The following is a 26,314-nucleotide window of genomic DNA, read 5'->3' on the forward strand; positions in this document are numbered from 1 at the left end:
GAGGATTAGGAATGCTCATCTGAAGGAAAAAAAGATCTAGGAATAAAATGAGAGATCCAGGAATAAAATGAGTTGGTTCATTAACTTTTTATTAAGAGAGGGAGGTGGAAGGCACTTGCAGCCCTCCACAGTTCCCTGTCCCAGCCCAGCCTTAGTATTTGGCCATGTTTTTTTGGCAGAGCTCCTCTCTCCCCCTCTCCACCCTGCAGCTGGAAGCTGATCCCTGAATCCTGTGAGCACCTTACCCTGGGGATCAGCAGTCCATGCCCAGAGAAATGGGGTATCTGGAGGGCCAGGACCATCTCCATGGGCATGGGAGCAGCAGTGAGGGGTTCAGCTCCCATTGGTGTGTCCTGCTGCTTCTCCTTACATAATTTTTCATGTATTTAATTGTAAATTGGCTTTTCCCCCCTTCCCCCCACCCTGTAGCCTTGGCTTGAGTCCACAGAGGAGCTGAAAACTTGTTTAATTAATAAGGTAGTAATGAGGTCTATGATTCCCTGGCTTGGGAAGGGACAGTGCCAGGAGCCATGAGTGCTTTGCCAGAGGTCTGAGCTCACTCATCTCCCTAATTTAGGGGGAACCCAGAGCTGGGGAGGAGCAGCAGCTCCCTCCCTTCAGCAGTGTTCCCTGCAGGGAGGGTGTCCAGCAGGAAGGGGGGTGCAGGCAGCCCCTGGGAGTTGTAGAGGGGGCAGGCCAGGTACTCACAGGGCCACTCGGCCCAGGCATAGCGCAGGCCCAGCACCAGCGTCCTGCAGCCACTCAGGGCCAGTGTCACCGTGCGGGACCCTACTGCCACCACTGGTGCCAGCAGCCACTGGCACGGGGAGGCCTGGCTGGAACAGCACACCTGGGGAGGGGAAAAACACCCATCAGTGCTGCCTTCCCTTCTGCAGCTCTTTGGAGAGGATATCCCACTCCTCACCTCAAATGCCTGTGTGTCCCTCTGACGCCAGATGAGCTCCTGGCTGTAGGTGACATTCAGCAGCCCCCTGGTCACCTCCAGGACAGCCTGGGTGGGAAATGGTCCCTGGAACACGAGGCCCTTGTCCCCATAGGCCACAGCCATGGCACCCAGCAGCAGTCGGTGAGCGACGTTCTGCTTGTCCCGGGGGTGGATACTGCCCAGGAAGAGGAGGAAGATGGAGCTGGAACCCAAAAACTCCATCCCTACACCCTCACCCCAGCCCAGGACTCACCTGCCATAGGGAGAGTGCTCATCACCCAGATCCATGGCCACAGCCATGAAAGTGCTGGGCATCCTGGCATTGGGAACAAGCCCCAGGTCAGCTGTCTGGTGCCAGCGGAGCCGGGCAAAGCTGTCGTCTGCACTCCCACGGTGGTAGGTGGACAGCTGTGAGGCACAAGGGAAATGGGGGACTGGCTCAGATCCCAAAACTGGCCGCTGTGCTCCCTGCCTGGGATTTTCAGCACTTGGCAGGATGCATATGTGTTGACAGCATCCTCTTCCTGGGCATCCCCCAAGGACAACAGGGGATGTCACCCCTCTCACCCCCCACACCTGCACAAAGCCAAAGGGGAGACGTGGCTCTGTCTGTCCGGCTGATCCGGTGTGGAACGCCCAGCGCCAGTCGGCAATGAGTGCAGGGAAGGTGCAGTTGTACTGGTCTGTGTTCAGGAGGGTATTGGCCTCACCTGTCCCCCAAAAAGAAGAGCTGGTGAGAGCTCAGTGGGACAGGGGGGCTGCTCCACCCCAGGGGACAGAAATGGGGGCTCACCCTGGTACCAAGCGACACCCCGCAGGGTCATGTTGAGCAGAGGGTGGATCATGGCATTCCAGAGCACAGAGGGCGTTTGTGGGCCAGAGAGATGCTGATGTGGGGAGGTGCTGGAAGACAAAGCTAGGTTTAAGGGGGGCACAAAGCACATGGCAGCCTTTAGGGTGAAGCAAGCACCACGGCAAAGGGAGATCTGGGGTCCCTCTTTTCTCCCTTTATCCACCCAGATGTGCTTTATGCTTTTGGCATGGGAGGGGTTTTTATCCAGAGGGGGTATAATGATGCATAGAGGGGGCTGTGAGGCTCTGGGGGAGGAGGTGGGGTGGGAAGGGATGAGGATACTCCCCAAAAGCAGTGTGGTACACAGCAGGAGGTGTTTCCACAGCACCTTCTCTCACCTCCCCATGTCCTCTGGGAGCCCACATGCCTTCAGAACCCGGCGGGAGGACCAGGCCTCGATGGGGGTCCCTCCCCAGGCCACCTCCACCAGCCCGATGGGGGTCCCCAGAGCCTCAAAGAGGGAGCGCCCCAACAGCCAGCACACGGCCGAGAAGTAGGTGAAATTCCCGTGGCCCAGGTTTTCTGCTCAAGAAACAGCAGGCTGCAAAGGGAGACAGTGGGAAAAAACCCATTTCCAAGCTCTCTCTTGGAGGCACATTGCACTCACCAGCTGTTGGAATGGACCATGGCAAATCAATCTGCTCCAGGTCCTCCAGCTCCACACTGGAGCGGGCAGGCGCCGCAGCAAAGACACGGACGTAGGGATAGCGAGCGGCGGCAGCGAGCTCCTGGCTGGCATTGGCCACCTGAAGAAGGGCCAGGAGCATGCAGGGTGCTTCCCTGCCTGATCCCTACCTGCTCCTGCCTGATCTGTGCTGAGGGGCCTTACCTGCAGGACTGTCATTGCCATGTTGCTCTGCCCACTGCAAAGCCACACATCTCCAAAGTAGATGTCCCGCAGTGTCACGTTCTCCAAGCCCTGCTCAGCTGTCAGTGCATAGGGACCACCCCGGTCCATTGGGTCCAGGACAGTTGTCCAAGTCCCAGAAGGTCCTGGAGGAAGAGGATGGTGCTTATCTTCCACCACCCTTATGAAAGCCTCAAGACCTTCACCAGGATGTTGGATGAGCAGCCATCAACCAGTGGTGAAGGACAGGCAACAAGGAAAAGCTTCTCCACCAGAGACAGGTTGAGGAAATGGATTTCAGAAGACCTCTGGCATCAGAGGGACCTTTCTCCTGCAGGAATTTAGGGGTTAAAAAAGAAAACCTGGAAAACAAATGTGTGTCAGAGCAGAAGCTGCTGGGAGGAACTGGGATTACAGGAGCAGCTTGGTGTGTGTGACACTGAGATGTCTCCAGCTAATTTTAGAGGCGCCAAATCGAAGCGTAAAGATATTCTGCTGGAGCTTAGCATGGATTTTCTGGCTGGATCCTGCAGATCTCCTGGATTGCTGCTCTCCCACAAGACACCTCCAGGCTCTTCATCTTATGGAGGTGCCCTTGGGCAGCACTTTTACCCTCCAAAGGTGATGAGCTCCCTCCCAACTCTTCAGGCAGGGATGTAGCTGGGGTTTGATGTGCCCCTGAGCCCTCCCAGCTCCAGGAAGGTTCTGCTTGCACAGGCAACATCCTCTGGGGCTTCGAGATCCCACAGGGCAGAGATCAAAAGACAACCTGGAAGTGCTCTGGAGGTTCCTCAGACCTGGTTTAGACAGGGAGAGAAGGTAAATTCCCCCTGTCCCCTCCACAGCCTCTCTGCTCAGCTCAGCCTGTGCGGTGCCACCCATTCCAGCAGCAGCTCGGCTCCTGCTGGGAGCCCACGGGAGCCACTGCTGGCAACCAAAGTGAGCAAAGGCTGCACTGCTGGGGAGGGGAATGGCTGAGCCCCCCAGGTCTCCTGGAGAGGGAAAAGCACAATGTCACCAGCACCTCTGCAGCTCCAGGGCAGCAGTGTGACAAACACAGGGGTGGTGCCAAACCCTGTCTCACCCACCCTAGCATTGGCTCTGATTTGGGTTCAGACAAGTTCTTTGGCCACCAAAACCATCAGTTTCCAGTGAAAGTCTGGGACTGACCTTTAACCTGTGCTGTTTTCTCCATGATGACGAGGCCACTGGCACCTGAGAGAGTCAGGGTCACCATGGCCCCGAGCTCCCCGTGGCCCCACACCACAGCCCCTGACGGCTTCTGCTGCAGCACCATGTGGTCACCATAGTAGGAGGCAAAGCTGAGCATCCCCCCTGGAATCAGCAAACAGTGCAAACATCAGCTCTGAGAGAAAAACACCCTGACTCCCTCTTAAGTACAGGTTTTTTGAAATCCCACCTAATTTACAGATTCCTGCTCAGCTTTAAGGTGGTTAAAACCACCACAGAGCTGAGGAAGAGGCAGAATTTAAATTCCACAAGAGGGAATTCACCTCCTAAAATATAGACAGCATGTTACATCATGTATTACATGGATTTGGGTACAGATTTTGGTAAAAATACCTCTAATAACAGCATGGGAGTGTCTCTCCCAGCCCAGCCTTGCTAATGAATGTTCTGATGTATTTTTCCCTTGGAAAAAGGTTTGTCAAAGGTGGGATGGAAAACATTGGATGTGCAGCATTGGCAAAGGCACCTTCAGTGGAGATGGAAGGAGAAGGCTCAGCCCTGGCACCCTCAAAGCCCCATTTTTACAGGGTGAAAAGAAAATCATATTTGAAAAGGGGGTGAGAAGTAATGTGTGAGGGGTGATCTGGGCAGAGAACCCTGGTGACCAAAGCAGAGCTCATGGATCCTCATCTCCTCTGCAGCTCATCCTAGGCTGGGTTTTAGGAAGGAAAGGAAAGGAAGGATGTCCTCGGCCCCTCAGGAGTCAGCTGCATCGCTGGTCCCGCTGCCTCATGCCACAAGGCTCTGCGAGTTATATAAAAAACAAGTCGGAGGAGAAAAAAAAACCTAAAACTGAGACGCCAGGGAAGAGTGGAAGCTATAAAAAGCAGCTGGGAGGAGGGAAGGGAAGAAGAAGGGAGGAGGGAAGGGAGGAGAGCCCACGAGACACCACCAAGGAGCCGCATGCGGCTCCCACCTTACGTAAAGCATCGTCCCACGGCAGCAGAGCTGGGCCAAGGGCGCTGGGGAGGGGCTGGGGGTGTGAAGGGCATCAAAGTGGGACTCAGGGGATGCGAAGGGCACTGAACTGAGGCTTGGGGGGATGCCATGCTTGTCAAAGTGGGACTCAGGGTGTGCAGAGGGTGTCAAACCAGGGCTCTGGGAGTGCAGAGGGCACAGAAGCAGAGCTTGGGGGTGCAGAGTGTGAAAGATGGGTGAGGAGGTAATAAAGGCATAAAAACTGGGCTAAAGGGGATGCCAAGGGCCCCAAAGTGGGGCTGGGAGGGCACCAAGGCCCCCAAAGTGGGGCTCAGAGCAGTGCCAACGTCATCAAAGAGGGGCTGGGGGTTCAAAGGGTATCAAAGTGGGGCTGGGAGGATTTACAGGAGGTGCCAAGAGGGGCACCCGAAAAGCGGGGCTGGGGAAGTGCCAATGCACATACGAGGCTCGGAGCGTGCAAAGGGCACCAAATTAGGGCTTGGGAGGGCTTGGGGAATTCCCTGGGCATCGGAGCCGGGCTGCTGTGATGCCAGGGCTTCTGGCCGTGCCAGCTGCCCCGAAGTGGGTCTCGGGGGGTCTCAGGGGAGGCTCGCTCCAGGGCCCGGCTGCAGAGGATGCCCGCGGGGCTGGGGGGTCGGAGGTGACCTTCCCCAGCCCTTTACCTGCGGCCGCCGGAGCCAGAGCCAGCAGCGCCAGCAGCGCACACGCCGCCATCCTGGGGGCACAGCGGACTGCGAGGGCGCCGGGACCCGCGGTACTCCCCGGTACGGGCCGGTACCGCCCGGTACCATCCGGTGCCCCCCGGTACCCCCGGCCCGCCCCGCCCCTCAGGCGGGCCCGGCGCGAGGGGGCGGGGCCTGGGCACGCCCCGCCCATGGCGGTGGGGGCGGTTGCCAAGCGACGGCGTCCGCAGCACGGCCTGAGGTGCAGGCGCGGCCCCGTCCTGCTCTGACGGGAGAGGCCGAGAGAAAGGCCGGGAGCGCGGGGCCGAGGGTTGCCGGGGCACACCGGAGTAGAGGAGCCGGGGCACACCGGGGAACGGGAGCCGGGGCACACCGGGGAACGAGAGCCGCGGCCCCTCCGCGCCCGCTCACCCCGCCCAGGCCGGGGCCGCGCGCGCGCAGAGAGAGGCGGCGCGCGTGCGCGGCGGGCAGGGAGCGTGTCTCCCCCTAGCGGCGGCTCTGGCCCCCTGAGGCTTTGGTCCGCGGGTTCGAGTCCCGGCGCTGCCCGGTGGAACCGGGCGCTGTGGGCTGTGGTTAATCCCGGGCTGTACCGCTGCAGAGAGTCCAGGAGAAGCGACCATGTCCATCGCCGCCTCCAACGCCAGCATGAGGGTGCCCGCCGGCTTCCGGAACCTGCTGGAGGGGCTGACGCGGGAAGTGCTGCGGGAGCAGCCCACCGACGTGGTGGCCTTTGCAGCGCAGTACTTCCAAAAGCTGCTGGAGAGCAGAGAGGGTGAGTGGCCTTGCCCAGCAGGCACCCCCACACTGCCGGCCCTGCCCCACGCTGCATTGCTTGCCCAGCCTGCCCCATCTGCCCATCAGCAGGGCGTCAGGCCTGCCACATGTGCCCCTTGCCCAGGGTGTCAGTCCTGCCCCCTGTGCCCACCATCTACAGCAGCAGGGCTCTCCTGTGTGCCCAAACTTGCCCATGGCCTTGTGCCTGTCCCAAATGTCCACCACCAATGGCCATCAGGGCTCTCCTGTGTGCCCAAACCTGCCCTTGTGCCCATTGCCCACAGCCTTGTGCCTGTCTCAAATGTCCACCACCAACGGCCATCGGGCCTTCCATTTGTGCCATCACCCTGGATGTTGTGCGTGTCCCATGTGCCCATCACCCGTGGTACCAGGTGCCCACTGCATGTGGCATCAAGTCTCCTCCTTCCCCAGCTAGTGGCATTGACCCGGTGGCGTGGGGAGCCATGCTGGAGGACGACCGTCTCACCTGGCCTCCTTCCACGGTAGGCTGCCCTCCATTCAGGTGCCAAGAGCCACACTTGGTCCCTGCTCCCACCCTGTCCCCGCCTTCCTTGTGCCACAGCATCTAAATTTTCTTCTTTCCTCCAGGACCTGAAAGAGGCCAAGGACATGGAGGGGTAGCAGGCAGCACCAGGGGGGCAGGTAGCACGCACAGCTCTGGATCACTGTGATTCCGCCCCAAAATGTGTGGAGAGGAGCCAAAGGGGAGCATGTCCCCATAACCCTCGCGAACTGGGACACCTCTCCAGAGATGCAACCGCAGCACTTGCCCCAAATCCCCCATTTCCCACTGTCCAACCCCAAAACTAAAAAAAACCCCTTGGTCCTCCCCTGGCTCCTGCCCTTTTCCCGTGGGTGGGTGCTCCACTCCCATCCTGCCCCTGCGGTGCTGTTTTAATGAGGAATTTTATTAACGAGGTCCCCGCTGTTATTAATGTCGATCACCTGAGATTTCTCCCCGAAAAATCCTGAGTTTGGGGCTGAGCTGGGTACGGGATGATATTTTTAGCCTCTATATTTAGGCCCCTGCATCCCTGGAGGATGGAAGAAACTTCATAACATCCCAGCGTGAAGGAATGATGTGACATTGCTCCTCTCCTACCCCCCTCCATAAGCTGAGATACCTCCATGGAATTCTGGGGGGCACAGAAGAGCCCCCCACTCCTATTCCTACCTGTGAAATACATATTTTCTAATACAGTGTGGTTTAAAATCCCCCCTAAAAAGTGGGGTTTGCGTTGAAGCTGGCTGCTCTATTTTTGGAGAGGACTGAACCCCCCCATCCATGCTCACCCCGTTTTTACCCCCTCTTTCCTGTTTTCCATCGCCATATGTGGTGCTCGCCCACGGCACGGGGCATGACAGCGGCTCCCCCGGGAAAAACAGGAAGGAGGGATGGGGAAAAAAAGCTGGCGGGGACCCCGTGCCGGGGCTGATGCCAACCAGCTACGCCTTGACCCCCCCTCCAGCACCGCCTCGCTGGCTGCCGGCTCCTGCTTCGGCAGCCGGCAACACTGCCCGCCCAGGGCATCCTTCCAGCATCCAATTCCCTTTTCTTTTAAGGATTTTTTCCCTGTTTTTAAAGGATTTTTTAACACCTCGGTGCCACCATCTCAAACCACGACGGCGGGATGTTCTCAGCAGGTCTCGCCAGCTGCACTTCTCATTCTCCCCTTCCAAAATCTGAGTTGCTTCCTTGGAATTCAAATTTTGGAGGTGCTGGAGCACCTGAAAAAGCATCCTTCAGATGAAAGGGTCCAGGGAGGAAAAATGCAGAGCCTGGAACAGGCTCAAAACCGCCATTAATGATTAGAAATGTTCTGGCATTTCGCGTCCCTCCTCCGCAGCCACAGCCTGCGGGAGACGGCGGCGCTCGGCGGCTCTGCCAGGACCCGGCTGCCACGGAGGGAGCAGATTCTGGGGGCTAATTGAGGGACTAATCCTAATTTTGGGGCTAACTTCTCAGATCTATGACTCCTAATGATTGACTCAGATCGATCACCCCAAAAACCCTTCCCACTTAACAAACACCTGGTCTTCCTCATTGGAGCAGGCAGTGATGGATCTGGAGGGTCTAAAATCCAGGGAAGGATCTCTTCCCATCAAAAATCCCAGCAGAGCTGCCAAGGCTTCTCCTGGAAGCTGCAGCAGGGTTTTCTGGAGCAGAGCTATTCCCACCCCCCACCCCCACCCACCCTGGAGTGCTGGTGGAAAGAAGTGATGGTGGAAAAGTGGCTCCAGTGGGAGAGCTGGGTGGCTCCCAGGGGAATTTGAGGGATGCTTGGGAGCATTTCCCAAGGGGGAAATTGGGTGCCTGGCATGTGCTGGGGCAGGGCTGACCCCCATCAACCTCCAAGTGTGGGTGAAGCAGCTGAGGGAGGTGGCAGTGGTGGGATGTGCCTGGGATGGGGTGGAGTGGGATGGGGAGCAGAGTGTCCTGGGAGCTGGGGTGTCAGGGGCAAGAGGTGCCACCACCTGCACCCAGCAGGAGTGGCCCTGGAGAAAGAGAAGGAGATGGCATGGGAATGGGAACAAGGATGGTGATATGGCAGGGGACAGGGCCAGGGATGAGGGTGATGATGGGGATGGGGACAGGGGTGATGGGGTTGAAGCTGGGAATGGGAGCAGGGATTGGCATTATGAAGAGGATGGGGACAAGAAGTGGGATAGGGAGCACGACAGGGATGATGATAGAGATGGGGACAGGGATGATGGTAGGGATGAAGAAGGTGGTGGAGGTGATGGGGATGAGGTCAGGAATGGGCACAGGGCTGGTGGCAGCAGAGGGGACAGTGCCCATTTCAGTGCCAGAAACAGTGATGTCAGTGGGACAGGGATGCGAACGGAGGTGATGATGAAGATGATGGTGGTGGCAAAGAGGAAGGTCAGTGCCACCAGGCCCCCAGGCAGGATGACCCCTGTGAGCAAACCTGGCCAGGGAGAGGCAGTGGGGCCCGGCTGTGCGGGTGGGCCGGGGGTGCTGTGTCTGCCTTGGGGGGGCCAGGCTGTGTTTTGGGGGCTGGCTGGAGCAGCCTCGGCGCGGAGCCCACGGGCGACTTGTGCAGTTGCTTAGCAACTCCCAAACCCGGATTAGAGGCGAGCGAGGCAGGCGATGGGGGGGCTGTGGGCTGCAGCCCCCTGCATTGCCCTGGGGGTCCCTCCTGATTCCCGGGGTGCCCCAGCTCACCCGGCCAGCCCCAGCACCTCGACGTGGTCTGGGGTGGCAGCAGGGTCTGCAGGGAGCACCGGGGGTGTGCAAGTGGCTGGGGCTGCAGGTCTGGTTGGAGAACACCCCAAATGTGGGGGGGGCAGATGCTCCTGTGAGTGGGGAAGGGACCCCCAGACCCCCAAAGTGGAGCCCACTCCTCTGCTTGGAGCCTGCAGCTGGGCAGATCAGCTCTGGGGTTCTGCAGGTGCTCGGTGGGACACTGTGTCCCATCATGCCCACCCTTCCTCACCATCTTCATCCTTTCCATCCTCATCCTCACCCTCCTTCAGGACCAAGTCCTAAGTAGGTCAAGAAGGTTTTTTTTTCCCCCGTGCAAACCAACCCGGGGGGCAAAACCTGCCTCCAGCATGACTGTGGGTCATGTACCCCCCAAAAATGAACCCATTACCCCCATTTGCTATAGCTTTGTCCCCCAAAAAACCCTCCACGCCAAAGGCAAGGCTCATCACATCTTGGCTCGCATCCTCTGCATGTGATGTTGTGTTCCACGAAACTCCAAAGCGAGCTGCCGGCTCCTTTAAGTGTTAGGAGGGAGTTGGAGGCTGCAAAATAAAATTGGAGGAGGGAAAATAAAAAAAAAAAAAAATTAAAAAAAAAAAAAAAGGAGAAAGGGAGGAAAAAAAAATAAGGCACCCCTCCTTCCCCCCCAAAAGCCTGGCAGGGGTGTCGGGCTGATAGGCTCGCCCGGAGGAAAGCGCATTACGTAGGCAAGCGGCTCCGCTCAACTTGCCACCTGCGCCGGGAGAGCTGCCGGGGAAGCGAGATCCTGCCGGAGCCCCTCGCCCGCCGCTGGCCGCCCACCCGCCCTCCGCCATGGACTGCTGCAATGTAGGTCCCGTTCCTTCCCCCGGCCCTGCTCCCGCTCCTGCCTTTGATCCCTGGTCACTGCCCGGGGCTGGGGGCGGCCGGGGGGTTTGGGGGGGTTTGGGGGGGTTTGGGGTGCTGGGGGCGGGGGTGCGGGGGGTGCTGCACCCACCAAGAGCTCAACCAACTCCGCGACCCCCAGCGCTGCTGCAGCCCCCGGGCTCTTCTTGCCCCCAGCCGCCCAGATCCCCGCTCCTGCCTCACACCGGTTCGGACTCCATCCCACCGGGGCCAGAGCCCGGCCAGCATCCTGCACCCCAGAGCCCCCTGAGGAAATCCCCCCGTCCTCTAATCCAGCTTTTATTGAGCTTTTTCTTCCCCCCCACCCCACAATTGCTCTACAGGTGGGATCGGGGGTTGCCCATGGATAAAGGGCTTCATTGGGGTTGCACCCCTCTCTCCTCACCCGAGGGTGAGCTCCCCTCCCTTCTGGCCACCAGCCGGCTTGGGGAGAAAACCACATCCTTTTCCCCTTTCTCCCTGATCCCCTGACTTTTCCTGCCCCTTTCCCCCTTTTCCTCCCCCTTTCCCCTTTTTTTTTCCTCTTTCCCCACTTTTCCCCGTTTTCCTCCACCTGCTAAGACAGCAGCACAAGGAAAAGCCCCCATCTCTCCTCCTGGGCACCTCCAGAGAGGCAAAGCCCACCCTGGATATAGGATTTTTCCTGCCTGGATATAGGATTTTTCCTGCTTGGATATAGGATTTCTCCCCTATGTATAGGACTTTTTCCCTCCTATATAGGATTTCTCCTTCTGAATATAGGATTTCTCCCTTAGATACAAGTTTTCATCAGCTGCATAGATTTTCACCCCATGGATATGGTGTTTTTCCACTGGATATAGGATTTCTCCTGCGAATATAGGATATGGCCCCCTAGTTTTGGGTTTGTGGGTTTTCTCCCCTGAATATAGGATGTCTCCCCTGGATATAGGATTTTTTCCTTCTGAATATATGTTTTTCCTACCTATATACAGGATTTCTCAACTTGGATATAGGTTTCTGCCACCTGTATGTAGGATTTCTTCCCTGAATATAGGATTTCTCCCCTAAATATAGGATTTCTCCCCTGGATATAGGAAATACCCCCGCATATATAGATTTCCTCCACCTGTATATGGTATTTCTTCCCTGGATATAGGATTTCCTCTCTCCTAATATAGGATTTCTCTCTTGGATATAGGATTTCTCGCCTGGATATAGGATATGCCCCTCCATGTACAGGTTTTCTCCCCTGACTATAGGATTTCCTTCTCCAGATATACTATTCCTTCCCTGGATATAGGTTTCTCCCACCTGTATATAGGATTTCTCCCCTAGATATAGGTTGTTCTCCCCCACCTCTACATATATAGGATATCTCTCCTGAATATAGGATTTCTTCCCTAGATATAGGATTTCCTTCCCCTGGCTATAGGATTTCCAGCCCTGGCTATAACATTTCCACCCTGGACATATCATTTCCACCTTGGACATATCATTTCCACCTTGGACCCATCCTCACCTTTCACAATGGTAAAACAACCTGAGCAACTCGGTGGAGCCAATGGGATGAGCTTCCTCCCCCCCGAATCTACAGCTTCCAAACAAGCCCCCCAAAACTCCTTTAAGTGCTCGTGGGGCAACACAAAGGCTTCACCCCCACAGCTGCTGGCCCTGGATCATCCAATGCCAGCTCATTTCCACCTCATTTCATTTTCCCACGTTTTTTTTTTTTTCCCATTGAACTTGTTGCTGAGTCCAGTTGCTCTGGTGGGATGTGGCAGGAGGGGAATGGGTTACAGTGATTTGTCCTTGGTGGGGCTTTTCCTGCCTTCTGGAGTCACTGCTTTCCCAAATTTCCTGGTATTTCCAACCAAAGCCCTGAGGAGGGATGCAGGAGGATGCAACAGGCTATGAGGAAAGGGGAAACTGAGGCATGACCAGCTCATTTTGTGCAGGATGGCCCCCAGCCCTCTGCCAAAAATACCCCCCAGAACCCATCCTCTGCTCCCATGGATTTTCCTCTCCCTGCATCATAACCCTGGCTGGAGTCTGGCTTCCTGCAGCCGTGTGGTCCAGGGTTGCCATTTCCCCAAGACACCTGCAAGTGACCCTGATTTTTAGCAAACCCCTCATTTTTAGCAAAGGAACCCAATTTTTTAATGAGTAAACCTAATTTTTAGAACAGGGGCTCATTTAAGACCATTATGAACGGATTCATTTGGGGAGGGGGCTGCGCTGTTTGAGGTGCCAGCAGCTGTAACCCTGCCATTGTCACCGTCAGGAGGGAGCCTGCACAAAGCTGGACGAGGACATCCTGGACATCCCTTTGGACGATCCCGATGCCAACGCGGCAGCTGCCAAGATCCAGGCTAGTTTCCGTGGCCATATGACCCGCAAGAAGATCAAAGGGGGCGAGATTGATCGGAAAACCAAGGACGCCGAGTGCGCCAACAGCACCCGCGGCGGCGACCTCCGCAACGGCGACTAGGTACCCCCCAAATCCCGCTTCTTCCCCCCAAAACTGGGTCATTTCTGTAAGGATCTGCTCTGAGTGTCCTTTGCTCTGTTGATTTGGGATGGAGCATTCTGCTCTGCGCAGATATGGGATGGAGCATTCTTCCCTGTGCAGATTTGGGATGGAGCATTCTTCCCTGTGCAGATTTGGGATGGAGCATCCTTCCCCATTCTGATTTGGGATGGAGCATTCTTCCCTGTGCAGATTTGGGATGGAGCATCCTTCCCCAAGCTGATTTGGGATGGAGCATCCTTCCCCATTCTGATTTGGGATGGAGCATTCTGCTCAGTGCAGATATGGGATGGAGCATCCTTTCCTGCAGAGATTTGGGATGGAGCATTCTGCTCTGCACAGATACGGGATGGAGCATCCTTCCCTGTGCAGATTTGGGATGGAGCAACCTTCCCCACACCGGTTCAGGGTGGAGAAGGGGTTTTTCCTCCCAGGAGATGGAAACACACAGGCAGGCAGCCCCTGCCTTGCCCTAAATTTGGGTGCGCGCCGTAGTAGTTGGGAAGGATGGGAAGTAGGATGGGAAGGCGCAGCCCTAGATTTGGATTGAATCTCTCCCTTAGCAACACCACCCCGAGCGCCTCGCCTCAGCACATGCTATTTTTAAAAGCCTGTGTCACAGTCTCCTGGCAGGAAAAGGTAAATTTAAAAAGCGCCCACGGTGCCGAGGCCGCGTGGCATTGGAGCCCCGGTGGTGGCTGCGCCGTGCCCGGGCCGTGCCCTGCGCCGTGAGCGCGGGATGGCCCCGGAGAGCGGCGGGGCCGGTTCGGGGTTAGCGGCGGGGAGGGCGCGCTGCCGGCTCGGCCACGTGAGTGTGGCGGGGCTGGGGGAGATGCAGCTGGGATGGAGCTGGGATGCAGCTGGGATGCAGCTGGGATGCAGCTGGGATGAGCCTGGGGTGCAGCTGGGATGGAACTGGGATGCAGCTGGGATGGAGCTGGGATGCAGCTGGGATGGAGCTGGGATGCGGCTGGGATGGAACTGGGATGGAACTGGGATGAGCCTGGGGTGCAGCTGGGATGGAACTGGGATGCAGCTGGGATGGAGCTGGGATGCAGCTGGGATGGAGCTGGGATGCGGCTGGGATGGAACTGGGATGGAACTGGGATGAGACTGGGGTGCAGCTGGGATGCAGCTGGGAATGGAGCTGGGATGCAGCTGGGATGCGGCTGGGATGCAGCTGGGATGGAACTGGGGTGCAGCTGGGATGAGAATGGGGTGCAGCTGGGATGAGACTGGGGCGCAGTGGGGATGGAGTAGGAGTGCAATGGGGATTCAGTGCAGATACAGTGGGGATGGACTGAAGATGCAGCGGGAATGCAGTAGGGAGGAAGAGGAGGATGCAGTGAGGATGCAGTGAAGATTCAACAAGGCTGCAGTGGGAAGGAACTGGGGATGCAGTGGGGATGGAAGTGGAGCTCAGCTGGGACACAGTGGGGATGAACTGAGGCTACAGTGGGAACAGAACTGAGACGTGGTGGGGAAGCAGTGGGGATGCAGTGAGAATGCACCGGAGAGGCAGTGAAAATGCAGTGAGCATGCACTGAGGATGGAGAGGGAATCAGTGGGGCTGGGATGAGAATGAACTGAGGATGCAGTCGGGATTTTGTGAAGATCCAGTGGGGACAATATAGAAATGCAGTGAGGCTGCAGTGGGGCTGCAAAGGGGGGATGCAGTGATGATGTGTGAGGATGAACTGGGGATGCAGTGGGGAAGCAACAGAGATTCAGTGAGGATGCAATAGGAACAAACTGGAGATGGGGATTCAATGGGACTGCAGTGAGGATTGAGGGAGGATGCACTGGGGCTGCACTGGAGCTGCAGTGAGGATTGAGCAGGGATGCACTGGGGCTGCAGTGAGGATGTCAGAGGGCTGCAGTGAGGAAGCAGCTGCCAAGTGTAGGTGCTGTGCAGCTTCTTAGGGCCCAGATGTTCCTTTGGGATGCTTTGTTAGGGGGCTGAGCAGGTTGGCAGCAAGGGAGCCGGGTTCCCCTCCTTCTGCCATGGTGCTCTGCCTAGGGGGGTGCATGCAGGGGTCCCCCCCAGGTTCCTGGGCTGGGTGAGGGCAGAGTGTGGGCAGCAGTGGAGGCAGGACAAGGGTGCAGGCAGGGTGTGGGCGGGCTGCAAGTAGAGCATGGGCAGGGTGTGGGCAGGGGGAGGGCACAGAGAGGGTGCAGGCTGCAGGAGCAGCACGACAGCAGGGTGCAGGGTGTGGGCAGGGTGCAGTCAGGGCACAGGGTACAGGCAGGGTGAAGGCTGCAGGGTGCAGAACAGGGCATGGGGAGCAGGCAGGCACAGGGTACAGAGAGCACTAAAGGTGCAGACAGGGCATGGGGAGCAGGCAGGCACAGGGTGCAGAGAGCACTAAAGGTGCAGGCAGGCACAGAGTACAAACCAGACTCAGGGCACAGGGTACAGGCCGGGTGCAGGGTTCAGTGAACAGGCAGGGCACAGTGTGCAGGGTGCAGACAGGGCACAGGGTGAAGAGAGTGCCAAAGGTGCAGGCAGGGCTCGGGATACAGGCAAGGCTCAGGGTTCAGAGAACAGGCAGGGCACAGGGTGCAGGGTGCAGGCAGGGCACAGGGTACAGGCAAGGCTCAGGAGTACAGGCAGGGTGCAGGACACAGGGTACAAACAAGGCTCAGGGTTCAGTGTACAGGCAGAGCATGGTGCATGGTGCAGACAGGGCACAGGGTGCAGAGAGCACTAAAGGTGCAGGCAGGGCACAGGGTACAGGCAGGGCACAGGGTGCAGGGTACAGGGTGAAGCGTACAGGCAAGGCTCAGGGTACAGGGTGCAGGGTACAGGCAGGGCCATGCCCAGGCTGACCTCTCCCTCTCTCCTTGCTTGCAGGGGCCACCAGCTGCTCAGCGGAAACCCCTCACCACCGACCCCCTCCCAGCGCTGCCCGCCGAGGCCCAGGAGCCCCCGCTTCACCCCCTGCCCCCCGCATGCATCCCCCGGGGTCCCCCCACAGCCAGGCCCTGCCCCTGTCCCTGGCTGCCCCCTCCCACCCCAGACACCCCCGGCCCCAATAAACGCCCCTGCCAGAGCCCCGGGCTGTCCTCGGTACCTTCTGATGCCACCGGCAGAGCGGTGAGGTCACAGCGGGCAGGGGTGGGAGGGCTGTGGGGCAGGGGGTGCCAGCAGGGATCTCCCATGTGTGTGTACAACATGCTGCAGGCACGTGTGACATCACTGCCAGGTATGGGATGTGACATCAGGGTGTGCTGTAACATCACTCGTGGGTGGGAGATGACTTGGGAGGTGCTGGCATGAGAAGGGTGGTTATGTCACTACTGCACAAGTGACAGCTGCTGTGACACCATGCAGGTGTGTGTGACGTCACTGCTGGGTGTGTGACACCATACAGGTGTGTGTGACACCATACAGGTGTGTGTGACATCACTGCTGGATGTGTGACACTGTACAGGTGTGTGTGACACCATACAGGTGTGTGTGACGTCACTGCTGGGTGTGTGACACTGTACAGGTGTGTTTGATATCATACAGGTGTGTGTGATGTCACTGCTGGGTGTGTGACACCATACAGGTGTGTGTGACATCACTGCTGGGTGTGTGACACTGTACAGGTGTGTGTGATGGCTGGAGTGACATCATTCCACTGTGTGTGATGTCACTACCAGGCGTGACTGTGGGTGTGACATCATACAGGCACGTGTCACATCCCTGCTGTGTGATGGTAAGTGTGACATCCCTGATGGACATGTGACATGCCTGTATGGCATCATCCAGGCCTCAGTCAGGTGCTGTGATGTCACACACTCATTGTGGCATTGTATGTCCTGACACAGGGAGTGACATCATGGTCATGGGTGTGACATCACGGTCATGGGTGTGACATCACGGTCATGGGTGTGACAACACGTGCATTGTGATGTCACCTCACCCTGAGGAGCTTGGCTGGTGCACTGTGACATCACCCTGCCCTATGACATCACCCAGAAGGTTGTGGGACATCCCACCCCGCCTCGAAATCCGCACAAACTCACCCAAAGCGCCGGTGCTGGGCAGCGCAGCAGCTTTTAATCAGAAAACCCCTAAAAAAAGTGTGTGTGTGTGTGTGTGTCCCCATCACCCCCCCTCCCCCCACCCCACTTTCTTTTGTGAAAAAATCCCTCATTTCACCTGATATATAGATATAGAAAAAAAAATCATAAGAAGGGGACCCCCTGAGGCAGGGCTGGGGCTGGTTTGGGGGGTGATATTTATGGGGAGACTCGGTCCCTCCAAACGCAGAGAGCCCCTGCACCCATTAAACACACCCACGATGAGTCCAGCTGCTCGAGGCATCTGTCAAAAAGAAAAGGAAACCCAAAAAAGGGACCAAAACCACCCCAGGAATCAGGGAGTGGGATGGGCTGGCTATGGGCACCGCTGTTTTTGGGGGGTGCTCACACCAAGGAGCCCGCTCGGCTCTGCGCTGGCACCATGACTGGAACGGCTCCGGCCCGTGCCAGGCTGGAGGGGGGCAGCGAGGCCCCGGGAGCGGCGGGGGGCTCCGGGCGGCGCCGGGGGGTCCCGTTAACGGCGGGGGGGGAGAGGCTGGGGGGCCGTGCCCCTGCCCGGGCCGGGGGGCCCCGGTAGCTGCCGGTGGTGGTGAGGATGGAGGCGGTGTCCGAGGGGGCTCTGGCTCCGTAGCCTTGCCGCGTGCCGGCGATGGAGGACAGGGTGCTGGTTTTGGACATGGTGTCTGAGGCTGGCCTCCTCGCCCACGATGGGGTTTTGGGTGCCACGGCGTCTTCCCTGCCAAGAGGGGAGAGCATCACAGAGATCAGCCCTGGGAACCCTTCCATCCCCCCCACAGCGTACTCTCCCTGAGCAGTGAGCTTGTGCAGACATCCTGGACCCCCAAACAGAGGGACAAAAGGGAAAGGGGAAAACAGAGGTGGAAAATCCCCTTGCATTAGCAATTTCAGAATTATCTGAAACCTCATGACCACTGGCCACAGGTGGAAACTTTCTTCCTGATTGGTGCCTCTGGAGCATATTGATGCCTGGCCAGAGATGAAGAACTCTTCCCCACTATTAACTCTGAACCTGAGAAATGATGGGCCAGAGGTGCACACACCCTCCTTGCCCGTTAACCCTGAAACCTAATGATGATTTGAACCCCCTCCACAGGAAGAGTGCCTCACTTGATCTCATTGGCTCCCTCCTCCTGGCTGTCACGTTTTTTCCTCCTGTAGCCAACAAACTTCTGGGCAAAGAAGATGATGGTGGCAAGGGCACCCAGGGAGCCCAGCACGGCGCCGGCGATGACTGCTTTGGTGCTTGCTGCCAGAGAGAGACAGAGATTCCCTTATTGCCTTATTCCCACAGGGACCTCATGGGGACTGTGTCCCCCTCCCCAACCCTGTGGACACGTACTCACTTGATTGTACCTCCAGGACAATGCTGCAGTTCTTAGAACCTGCTTGGTTTTCAGCCCTGCAGACGTAGACCCCCGACATTTCCAGGGAGAGGTTGGTCAGCTTGAGGGTGCCCTTGGCCCGGTCTGCAGGTGAGAAATTTGGGTGCTGCCTCAAAGCCACTTCTACACCCTCCACCTCCTCGTGCAGGAAGTGGTCAAGGGGATGAAGCCAGGGATGAAGGGGATGAAATCTGAATCTTCTCAGGATATTCCAGCCCCCTCCCCAGCCCCACACTGGTGCCACCTTACCCTGGGCAGGGGGAAAGAAGACCTGCAGGGTGGGCGGCTCACGCTGCCACTGGTACATGGGCGAGGGCTTCCCCTTCTTGGAGGAGCAGCTCAAGGTCACGTTGGCCCCCACGACGGCGTTGCCATGCAGCTGGCAGGTGGGGGTGGCTGGTGGCACTGTGGGCACACATGTTAGTCCTGAGGGACACCATGGGGAGCTCCAAGGGCGCCAGCGGGACTGGGGGAGCCTTACCCAGCACAGTGAGGTTGATGAGGCCGACGTTCTTGTGCATCCTGATGATGTCATCCACCACGTTGACAGTGCACATGTACTGACCCGAGTCTTGCTCCCGGCTGGCGTTGATGAACAGCGAGATGTTGTGGGTCTCGATGGGGTACAGGAACCCCACGCGGGACTTCAGATCTGTCTCCTCCACCTTCACCACCCCGCCTATGACTGACAGGATCTGCACAGGGGAAAAAACACATGCTTTTGCTTCCAGATCGTGCTGCTGGAGAGAAAAGCCCCCCAAAATCCCAAATTTTGTAGAGCAGTGGTTGCTGCATAAGCCCCCTCCAGCCTTACCTCTGCTGAGCATCCCGGACATGGGAACTGCAGGCAGCTCCCCACCACAGGCACAAATACCCCTGGCATGGGCACTATGAGCAACTGTCCCATCATGAGCATCTCCCCAGCACGAGCACCAAAAGTGGTGCCCCCATTGTCGACATTTTCCCATTGTAGGCACCATGGGCATTTTCCAAGGACATCTCCCCCGCCATGGGTACTTCCCCAACGTGAGCATGACAAGCACCTCCCTACTGCAGGCACCCTGGGCATGACCACAGTGTGGGCATCTCCCCTTATGGGCACAATGGGCACCTACCTCCCCAGCATAGGCACCTCCTGATCATGAGGACCACAGTCATCTCCAGTCATCTCCCCAGTGTAAGCATTTCCCACCATGGACACCACAAACACCTCCCTGTATAGGCATCTCCCCATCTTGGATCTCTCCCCATCTTGTGTCTCCCCACTATGGGCACCACAAGCACCTCCCCACTGCAGGCACTGTGGGCATGACCTCATTGTGGGCATCTACACATCACCATGAGCACCCCCCATCAAGGGTACCCCCCATGGTGGGCACCATGAGATTCCCCCATCGTGGACACCACCCCATCATGGGCACTACAAGCAGCTCCCCGTTGGTATGGGGATGGCACCATGGGTATGTCCCCATCATGGGCACCATGAGCACGTCCCCCATGGTGGTCACCTCTCCATGGTGGGTGCCATAAACTTCACCGCATCATGGGCCAACTCTCCATCATGGGCACCACAAGCATGCCCCCACTGTGAGAACCCCACACATCTCCCCATGGGCACGTCCCCACCATGAGCATCTCCCCTTTGTGGGCATCTCCCCATCACGGACACCACATCCTTACCATGCACACTTATCCATTGTGGGCCACCATGAGGTTCCCCCTCATGGGCATTTACCCATTGTGGGCATCTTCCCTGCATGGGCACCATGAGCGCCATCCCATCGTGAGCATCATGGTGGGCACCATGAGCTTCCTTCCATCATGGCCACCTCATCATCATGGGCATCCGTCCACCACAGGCACTGTGGCCACTGCCCCATGGTGGGTACCATGAGCTTCCCCCCATCATGGGCACCACCAGCACCCCCTCCATGGTCACTGACCAGCTTGGTCCCCTCCATCTCCAGTCCTGCAGCCTCTGCCCTCTTCTCACCTGGAAGGGAGCAGGTTTCTTGTTCAGCATCCAGGTGATGTAGGGCTCTTTGTGGGAGTGGCTGGTGTACCAGACAGGCAGCACTGCCTGCTGCCCCTCCACAGAGAACACCAGGCTCGTCCCCACATGCACCTCCAGCACGGCCAAGGAGACACCTGCCCATGGGAGAGGGAAGAAATTGGGAAATGACTCAACCCCAGGTGCTACTTCTCCACAAAACCTCACTGACTGTGAGAAAAAACCCCATTCCCAAGACAAAAACAACAATCCCAGGTTATCACCAGGAAGCTGAGCCAAGAGAACATTTTGCCTCCTTCCCTGCCACAGGAAGGGCTTTCCGCCTGCTCCGGAGGATGCAGGACATTGCTGCTCCCTCCCACCCCAGCTTCCGCCCCACGCTCAGCTTGGGAATTCCTAAGGCACAAGTCACCCTTCCCAGGACAAAGCCAACTCCAGCAGGCAAACACCCCCCTTAGCTCAGTATTGGGGTACTCCCAGCTTCCCATGATGCTGCACCAGATCCCATGGGATTTATTTGTACGGCTCTCCCATGTGCACCTCACAAGCCTTTCCCAGTATCCCCCATTTTTGCTGCCAGCACTAAAGTGGGATAATCCATGCATGGCTTCCTCTGGTGCCCCATCTCATTTGACCCCAAATATCCCATCCCAATCCCCTGTCACCGTGTCCCCTGCATCCCAGCATCCCCCCAAGCCGCACTGGGAGGGGTTGATGGGGTAAGGGTGGTACCACAGACTGGAGAAGGATGCTCAGCTCCTGGGGGAAGATCATTCCCAGCTTTGCCCGTAAGGCTCAGCCAGAAAATTAATCAGCCCAGGCAAGGCTGAGTTTGTGCTGGGGCTGGTTTGTTTTTCCCAGGGGAACATCACCAGGCCCTGCATCCCAGCAGCTCCATCCCTGCATCCACCATCGATCCGTGACCCCGGCTGGCCCTGCCCTGCCAGAGCCCCAGGGATGCCTCACATCGGGATGCAGGGGGAAAGGATGATGCTGCCCCGTCATCCCAAACCCTCTGTTTGGGGGGAAAAACCCCTGGCTTTGAAGGATTTTGGGAGCTTTCAACAACCTTGCACTTTTCCCTAAGAGCTCAGAGTTTTTAATTGGATTTTTCCAGGGTGGGAAGAGGAAAACAAGGAGCTGGGGGGTATTTTTAGCCTCCTCCCGCATCCGTTCATCCCCCCCTCCTGGCAAGGCATTGGTGCCATTTCCGGACGGAGCCTTCCAGCTCCAGGCAGGAAACTCTGCTCTGGCTGATAAGTCTTCTCAGGAATTAAAAAAAAAAATAATTACATTTCCTTTCTCTGGTGAAAAACTGGGAGAAATAAGGCCCAGTCTGGTGAGGATGCGTAAAAATAGCTCACCCGAGCTAAGAACATAAACCTTTAAATCCTGGAGGGTTTGGGGGGGGAGATGCTGGAGGCGCCTGCAGGTCCCAAATCATTGATAATATTATTTATTAATTATATAAAGCTGTGGTATCAGATCCAATAGAGAGTATGGAAAAATAATGGTAATTATAGTGTATTTATATGTAATTATACAGATAATTGTATTAAATTTAGAGAAAGTGGAAAGAAATATGGGATGGCGACTCATTAAATTGGAATTTCCAGAACAAAATAGATCATTGAGAACATATAATTTATAACAGTTATAAATATAGGTATATTTTTGTAAGAATAGGGATAATAGTGGGGATGTGAAAGTGATAATAGTGCTCAGAATAATGAGAGTAATGATCAAAGTGAGAATAATAATTATAAAAGTGGGAATAATAATGATAAAAGTTATATTAATAATGATAATAATAATAGTGATTATAATAATTATAACAATGATTCCAATACAATAAGAACTACAGTCATAATAATTATAATACTGATATTAAGAGTATAAATAATAATAATAATAATAATAATAATAATAATAATAATAATAATAATAATATAACACAGTTCATTAATTATGCAGATGGCACAGCCTCTAAACCTCCCTGCATTCCCAACAACTGGGAAAAATCCAGGTGTTTTCAGCCCAGTTCTTCTATCATTATAAAAGTGTGTTAAATTGGGATAATCTAGAAGAAAATAATTATATTCAATAATTGTATTAGAAATATTATGGACAACAGGTAATAGACCTGGTTGAAGAATTATAATTGCAATTTAATAAAAACAATTCTACAATTCTAACAGTTATAATAGTTACAAAAACAATTATAACAGTGATTATAATGATATTAGTAATAAAAGAATAATAAGTATAATGATGATAATTATAGTAATAAAAAAATTATTAATAAAATAGCTCATTAATTATGCAGATGGCATCGATAAATGACTCCACAGCTTCTACACCCCTGTGCATCCCCAGCAGCTGGGAAAATCCAGGTGTTTCATTCCACATCCTCCATCTGCATGGCTTTTTGGGCACAAAAAAGGTGCTGGGCCAAAGGGTGCTGGGGATTCCTGGGGAAATCCAGGCTCCAGAGAGGGAAAAAGGTTCTGGCACCAGCCAGAGGATTCCCATCGCACCCCAAGGCATCAAAACAGCCCCGAGTGCCTCAAAGCTGCTCCCGGCTGCAAACCAGGGGGTGTTAACCCTGAAACCTAACGAGGAGCATGTTAATTATGTTAATTGTGCTCTGGGGCTGCAGCTTTGCTCTGTCATCCTTAAAACGCCCGTGGCAACAGGAGATCCCGGCTCCAGCATCTCCCCTCCAGTGTATGGGGGAGAGGGAAATGGATCCAGATCTGAAGGCTGCTCGCTCCCCAACATCCCTTTTTCTTGTGGAATTCACCCAAATTCCCCATCTCAGACAGATGTGACCCTAAAGAAGGCTGGTGGGGCTGGGTTTGGAGCTGCAGGCGCGGGACGAACCCCCTGGCACAGCTCTGGCTTTGGCCACCTCGACGCTCCAAATCCTCTAATGCTTTAACCAGATCGAAAAAATTAAGCTGCTCGTGGTGCTCATACTCATCCAGGGGGGCCTGGGGCCCTCAGCCCCTCCCGCCTGCTCTTTGGGCTCAAAACCTGGATTTTTATCCAGCTGCCCTGAGCTAAACACCTGCCCGGGTGTTTTCCCCCCGCCCCAGCCCATCTGCTGGGATTTTTTTTGCATATGGAAAAACAGAATAGACTTAAATTTACCTTTAAAAATAGCTGTAATTTTTTTCCCCTCTGAAATAAATATCTTACAATTTAGCATTCTAAAATACTTTATATTTTCCCGTGACAAAAAATTTAAAAACAGCTTTAAATTTCCCTTTGAATTTATTCCCTATGGAAAAAAATCACCTTTAAATCCCTGCAATCTTAACATTAATCCCTGCTGATATCAATCCCCCTATCCTCATCTAAAATTTTATCCTTTCACCCCCAAATAAAAGCTGTTTCCTGACTCTGGCACAGCCTGAACCCCCAAAAAAGCAAACTCCCCCTGCAGCCCCCTCCCCAAGTCTCTCACCCATGAACTGCAGGGGAATTAAATCCCGGAGGCAGTTGGGGTTTGATGACCCCAGTTGATAGGATTAAGGCACTGGAGTCATGTGAAACCCAGACCCAAATTAAATCCCAAAAGACCAAGCTTGGGATTTAAAATACACAGCGGGAATCTGGCCGGAAAAGGGACCCTTGAAAAAGCTTGGAAAAAGGTCAAGGAGCATCTCAGCACTGCAACGCAGCCTTCCCTTTTTTAAAAATTATTTTTGGGGAATTTTTTTTCCTTTTCTTCTCTTTAACTTTGACTATTTATAAACGGGCAGATAGGAGATGCCGGGCTGTGCAGCAGCGTCCCTTGGGAAAATCCACAGCGGCATTTCTCACGACCCCGGGGGCGGGGGGGGGCAGAAAGTGCCCTATCCTCCAGAGAGACCAAATTTGGGGAAAAAAAATTAAATAATGCAATAATCATATGTGACTTTGCTATAGATGGAAACGTGCTTCACCCCTGGAGTGGGAGGGAGAGGCGGAGATGGGATGGGATGGAGATGGGCAGGGGATGAGATTGGGATGGGATTGAGGAAAGGATTGGGGTTGGGATTGGGGATGGGATGGGACAGGGACTGGGAAGAAAGCAGGGATGGCAAACATCCCTCATTTTGCTTTTCCCCATCATAATCTCATGAGGATCCCACGGGACGAGGAAGGATTGCTTGAAAGCAAAACGAAAGGAAAAACACACACATTTGGGGTTCAAAAGGGTCTTTTTGCTGCATTTTTGAGCTATCAGCGCCTGTGATGTCACATCCCAGGGTTCAAGTGTGATTTTTTTTGGTGGGAATCCATCACGATTCCATGCAAAAAACGCCATCGGGATGCGGCAAAGGAGTGCCCTGGTGGGATTTAAGGGCTGAGTGACCCCCATGCCTCATACAAGCACGCTTTAATTAACTTTTATCAAGGAAGAAAACCTTCAAGGAGGAACAAGTGGCGACTCCAGGACCCCCACCCAGTGTTCTACTGGAAGGAAATGCTGCTGCCATTGTTTTTGGGGCCGTTTCCTTTCTCCAAAGGCCTCTCCTTCGCTGGGAACGCCAAAGGATGTTTTCTTTTGGAGCAGCCGTGGCAAGTTCCAAAAAGACTCAGATAGGGTGGGAAATTAGGGGTGGAAGAAGGGAAAACCCATGGACAGAGAAGCGTTGAGATCCCTCATCTCAAAACCAGCTGGGATGGCTGTGCAGCACCAGTAAACAAGGGACAACAAGTGGATGTTTTCCTGCCCAGTGCCACGCAGGGAGGTGAACTGTGGACTCTCACTTTGGAGTCCCTGGTGTGTCCCATAAGGGGGTACATCGGGTTTGGGGGTGCTGGAAGCGGCTGTTTGGCAGCTCCAACGTACAAATGGCTTTTCCCAGAAAGACTCAGATTTTCTCCACTCCGGGCACTCTTAAAAGGGGAAGGGGGCGGATCTCTCCCCCCTTTCCCCCCCACCCTGCCTGCTGGGGTAGGGGACTGGGGTTACAGACACAGGCGGGTGCTGTGACCCCCGCCCCTGGTACCCCATGGTCCATGGATTTCGGGTGGTCCTTCCCGGTGCCACCCTAAAGCTTCCCAGGTCCTGCCCGGCGGTGTCGGGATCCCGGGTGCCTCCGGCTGCTCCCACACCCTGCTCGGTGACCCCTCGGTATCTCCGGGTCCTGCCCGATGCCCTCCCAAAAGCTCTCGCTCGTCCTGCCCGCTTCATCCCGCTTTTCCCGAGTCCCGCCGGGCGCACCCCCGGTACCAGCGCGTCCTGCCCCGTACCCGCCGCGCTACCTCGCGTTCCCCGCTCCCCCCGCCAGCACCGCCGGACCTCGCCCGCTGCATCCCGCCAGCTCTCCCGCGTCCTGCCCGGCATCCCCCGGCCCCCGCGTCCCGCTCGGTGCCCCCCGCGTCCCGGGGCTCGCTCACCCAGCAGCGCCGCCAGCGCCAGCGCCGCCCGCCGCAGCGCGCCCATGGCCGGAGCCGCCGCCGCAGCAGGTGCCGGGGGGGCCGGGGCGGCGGGGGCGGGGCCGCGCAGGTGGGGGCGGGCCCGAGCCCACCACACCCCGTGGGGGTGTCCCGGCCCCGCACGGAGCCTCCCCCAGGGGTCCGGCCCTCCCCCGCCCCACAGCGCGCAGTTTTTAATTAGTTATGTGGGTTATTGTTAGTTATATTAGGGTTAAGCGGGGGTTCAGTGCGGCACCGCAATGTCAAATGTCACCCCCCGGGCGGAGCACAGGGACCCCAAACCCGCCCCATTCTCATCCCTCCCACGCCAGTAGGGTGGAACATCCCGTTCTGCATCCCTCACACTCATCCAACACCCCTCCGCCCTTCAGATAAACGCATCGATCCTGAAAAATAAACAATATCCAAAAAAAGGGCAATTTTGACTACCTGGTTCTCGGGAGCCTCGGGTGGATCCTGCCCGGCTCAGCCAGGGTTATCCCGGTCCTCGATCAGAGCAGGGTCAAACCTCGAAGCCCC

The 26,314-nt window shown here is 56.0% G+C and overlaps 4 protein-coding genes across 5 annotated transcripts; 2 read left to right on the forward strand and 2 right to left on the reverse strand.

Annotated features, from left to right (window-relative positions):
• Nucleotides 1-72: 72 nt before the first annotated feature.
• Nucleotides 73-5,728, reverse strand: SIAE (sialic acid acetylesterase). The gene is made up of 10 exons (XM_054647522.2): nucleotides 5,499-5,728; nucleotides 3,817-3,981; nucleotides 2,629-2,792; nucleotides 2,407-2,545; nucleotides 2,138-2,321; nucleotides 1,740-1,849; nucleotides 1,523-1,656; nucleotides 1,200-1,354; nucleotides 926-1,121; nucleotides 73-850 (listed from the first exon to the last, which is right to left on the reverse strand). The coding sequence occupies exons 1-10, from the start codon at nucleotides 5,710-5,712 to the stop codon at nucleotides 569-571; spliced, it is 1,743 nt and encodes a 580-aa protein (XP_054503497.2). The 5' UTR covers nucleotides 5,713-5,728; the 3' UTR covers nucleotides 73-568.
• SPA17 (sperm autoantigenic protein 17) lies at nucleotides 5,695-7,557 on the forward strand. 2 transcript variants are annotated; one of them, XM_077190022.1, is made up of 4 exons: nucleotides 5,695-5,760; nucleotides 6,118-6,291; nucleotides 6,726-6,796; nucleotides 6,903-7,557. In XM_077190022.1, exons 2-4 carry the CDS (start codon nucleotides 6,138-6,140, stop codon nucleotides 6,933-6,935), a joined length of 258 nt encoding a protein of 85 aa, XP_077046137.1. In that variant the 5' UTR covers nucleotides 5,695-5,760; nucleotides 6,118-6,137; the 3' UTR covers nucleotides 6,936-7,557. The 2 variants fall into 2 exon arrangements, with proteins under 2 accessions (XP_077046137.1, XP_077046136.1); XM_077190021.1 differs by lacking the exon at nucleotides 5,695-5,760 and having other exon boundaries at nucleotides 5,976-6,291.
• A 2,651-nt stretch (nucleotides 7,558-10,208) lies between these two features.
• NRGN (neurogranin) lies at nucleotides 10,209-15,970 on the forward strand. Its single transcript, XM_054647300.2, has 3 exons — nucleotides 10,209-10,371; nucleotides 12,671-12,877; nucleotides 15,771-15,970. The coding sequence occupies exons 1-2, from the start codon at nucleotides 10,357-10,359 to the stop codon at nucleotides 12,875-12,877; spliced, it is 222 nt and encodes a 73-aa protein (XP_054503275.2). The 5' UTR covers nucleotides 10,209-10,356; the 3' UTR covers nucleotides 15,771-15,970.
• A 1,152-nt stretch (nucleotides 15,971-17,122) lies between these two features.
• On the reverse strand, nucleotides 17,123-25,865 carry ESAM (endothelial cell adhesion molecule). Its single transcript, XM_054647392.2, has 7 exons — nucleotides 25,757-25,865; nucleotides 20,345-20,499; nucleotides 18,833-19,046; nucleotides 18,601-18,756; nucleotides 18,313-18,435; nucleotides 18,077-18,215; nucleotides 17,123-17,684 (listed from the first exon to the last, which is right to left on the reverse strand). The coding sequence occupies exons 1-7, from the start codon at nucleotides 25,800-25,802 to the stop codon at nucleotides 17,333-17,335; spliced, it is 1,185 nt and encodes a 394-aa protein (XP_054503367.1). The 5' UTR covers nucleotides 25,803-25,865; the 3' UTR covers nucleotides 17,123-17,332.
• Between the last annotated feature and the right edge of the window lie 449 nt (nucleotides 25,866-26,314).

The sequence above is a fragment of the Agelaius phoeniceus genome, chromosome 23, assembly GCF_051311805.1.
Source record: "Agelaius phoeniceus isolate bAgePho1 chromosome 23, bAgePho1.hap1, whole genome shotgun sequence".
In the NCBI taxonomy this organism is placed as follows: Eukaryota; Metazoa; Chordata; class Aves; order Passeriformes; family Icteridae; genus Agelaius; species Agelaius phoeniceus.

Coding starts and splice junctions, on each gene's coding strand:
- SIAE (XM_054647522.2), bottom strand. CDS start 5,712: ATGGGCGGGGCGTGCCCAGGCCCCGCCCCCTCGCGCCGGGCCCGCCTG. Junction 2,322..2,406: donor ATGGTCCATTCCAACAGCTG/GTGAGTGCAATG, acceptor TTTCTTGAGCAG/AAAACCTGGGCCACGGGAAT. Junction 1,122..1,199: donor GAGCACTCTCCCTATGGCAG/GTGAGTCCTGGG, acceptor CTTCCTGGGCAG/TATCCACCCCCGGGACAAGC.
- SPA17 (XM_077190022.1), top strand. CDS start 6,138: ATGTCCATCGCCGCCTCCAACGCCAGCATGAGGGTGCCCGCCGGCTTC. Junction 6,292..6,725: donor GCTGCTGGAGAGCAGAGAGG/GTGAGTGGCCTT, acceptor CTCCTTCCCCAG/CTAGTGGCATTGACCCGGTG. Junction 6,797..6,902: donor TCACCTGGCCTCCTTCCACG/GTAGGCTGCCCT, acceptor TCTTTCCTCCAG/GACCTGAAAGAGGCCAAGGA.
- ESAM (XM_054647392.2), bottom strand. CDS start 25,802: ATGGGCGCGCTGCGGCGGGCGGCGCTGGCGCTGGCGGCGCTGCTGG. Junction 18,436..18,600: donor CTTCTTTCCCCCTGCCCAGG/GTAAGGTGGCAC, acceptor TCTCACCTGCAG/ACCGGGCCAAGGGCACCCTC. Junction 18,216..18,312: donor TGTCCTGGAGGTACAATCAA/GTGAGTACGTGT, acceptor TCTCTCTGGCAG/CAAGCACCAAAGCAGTCATC.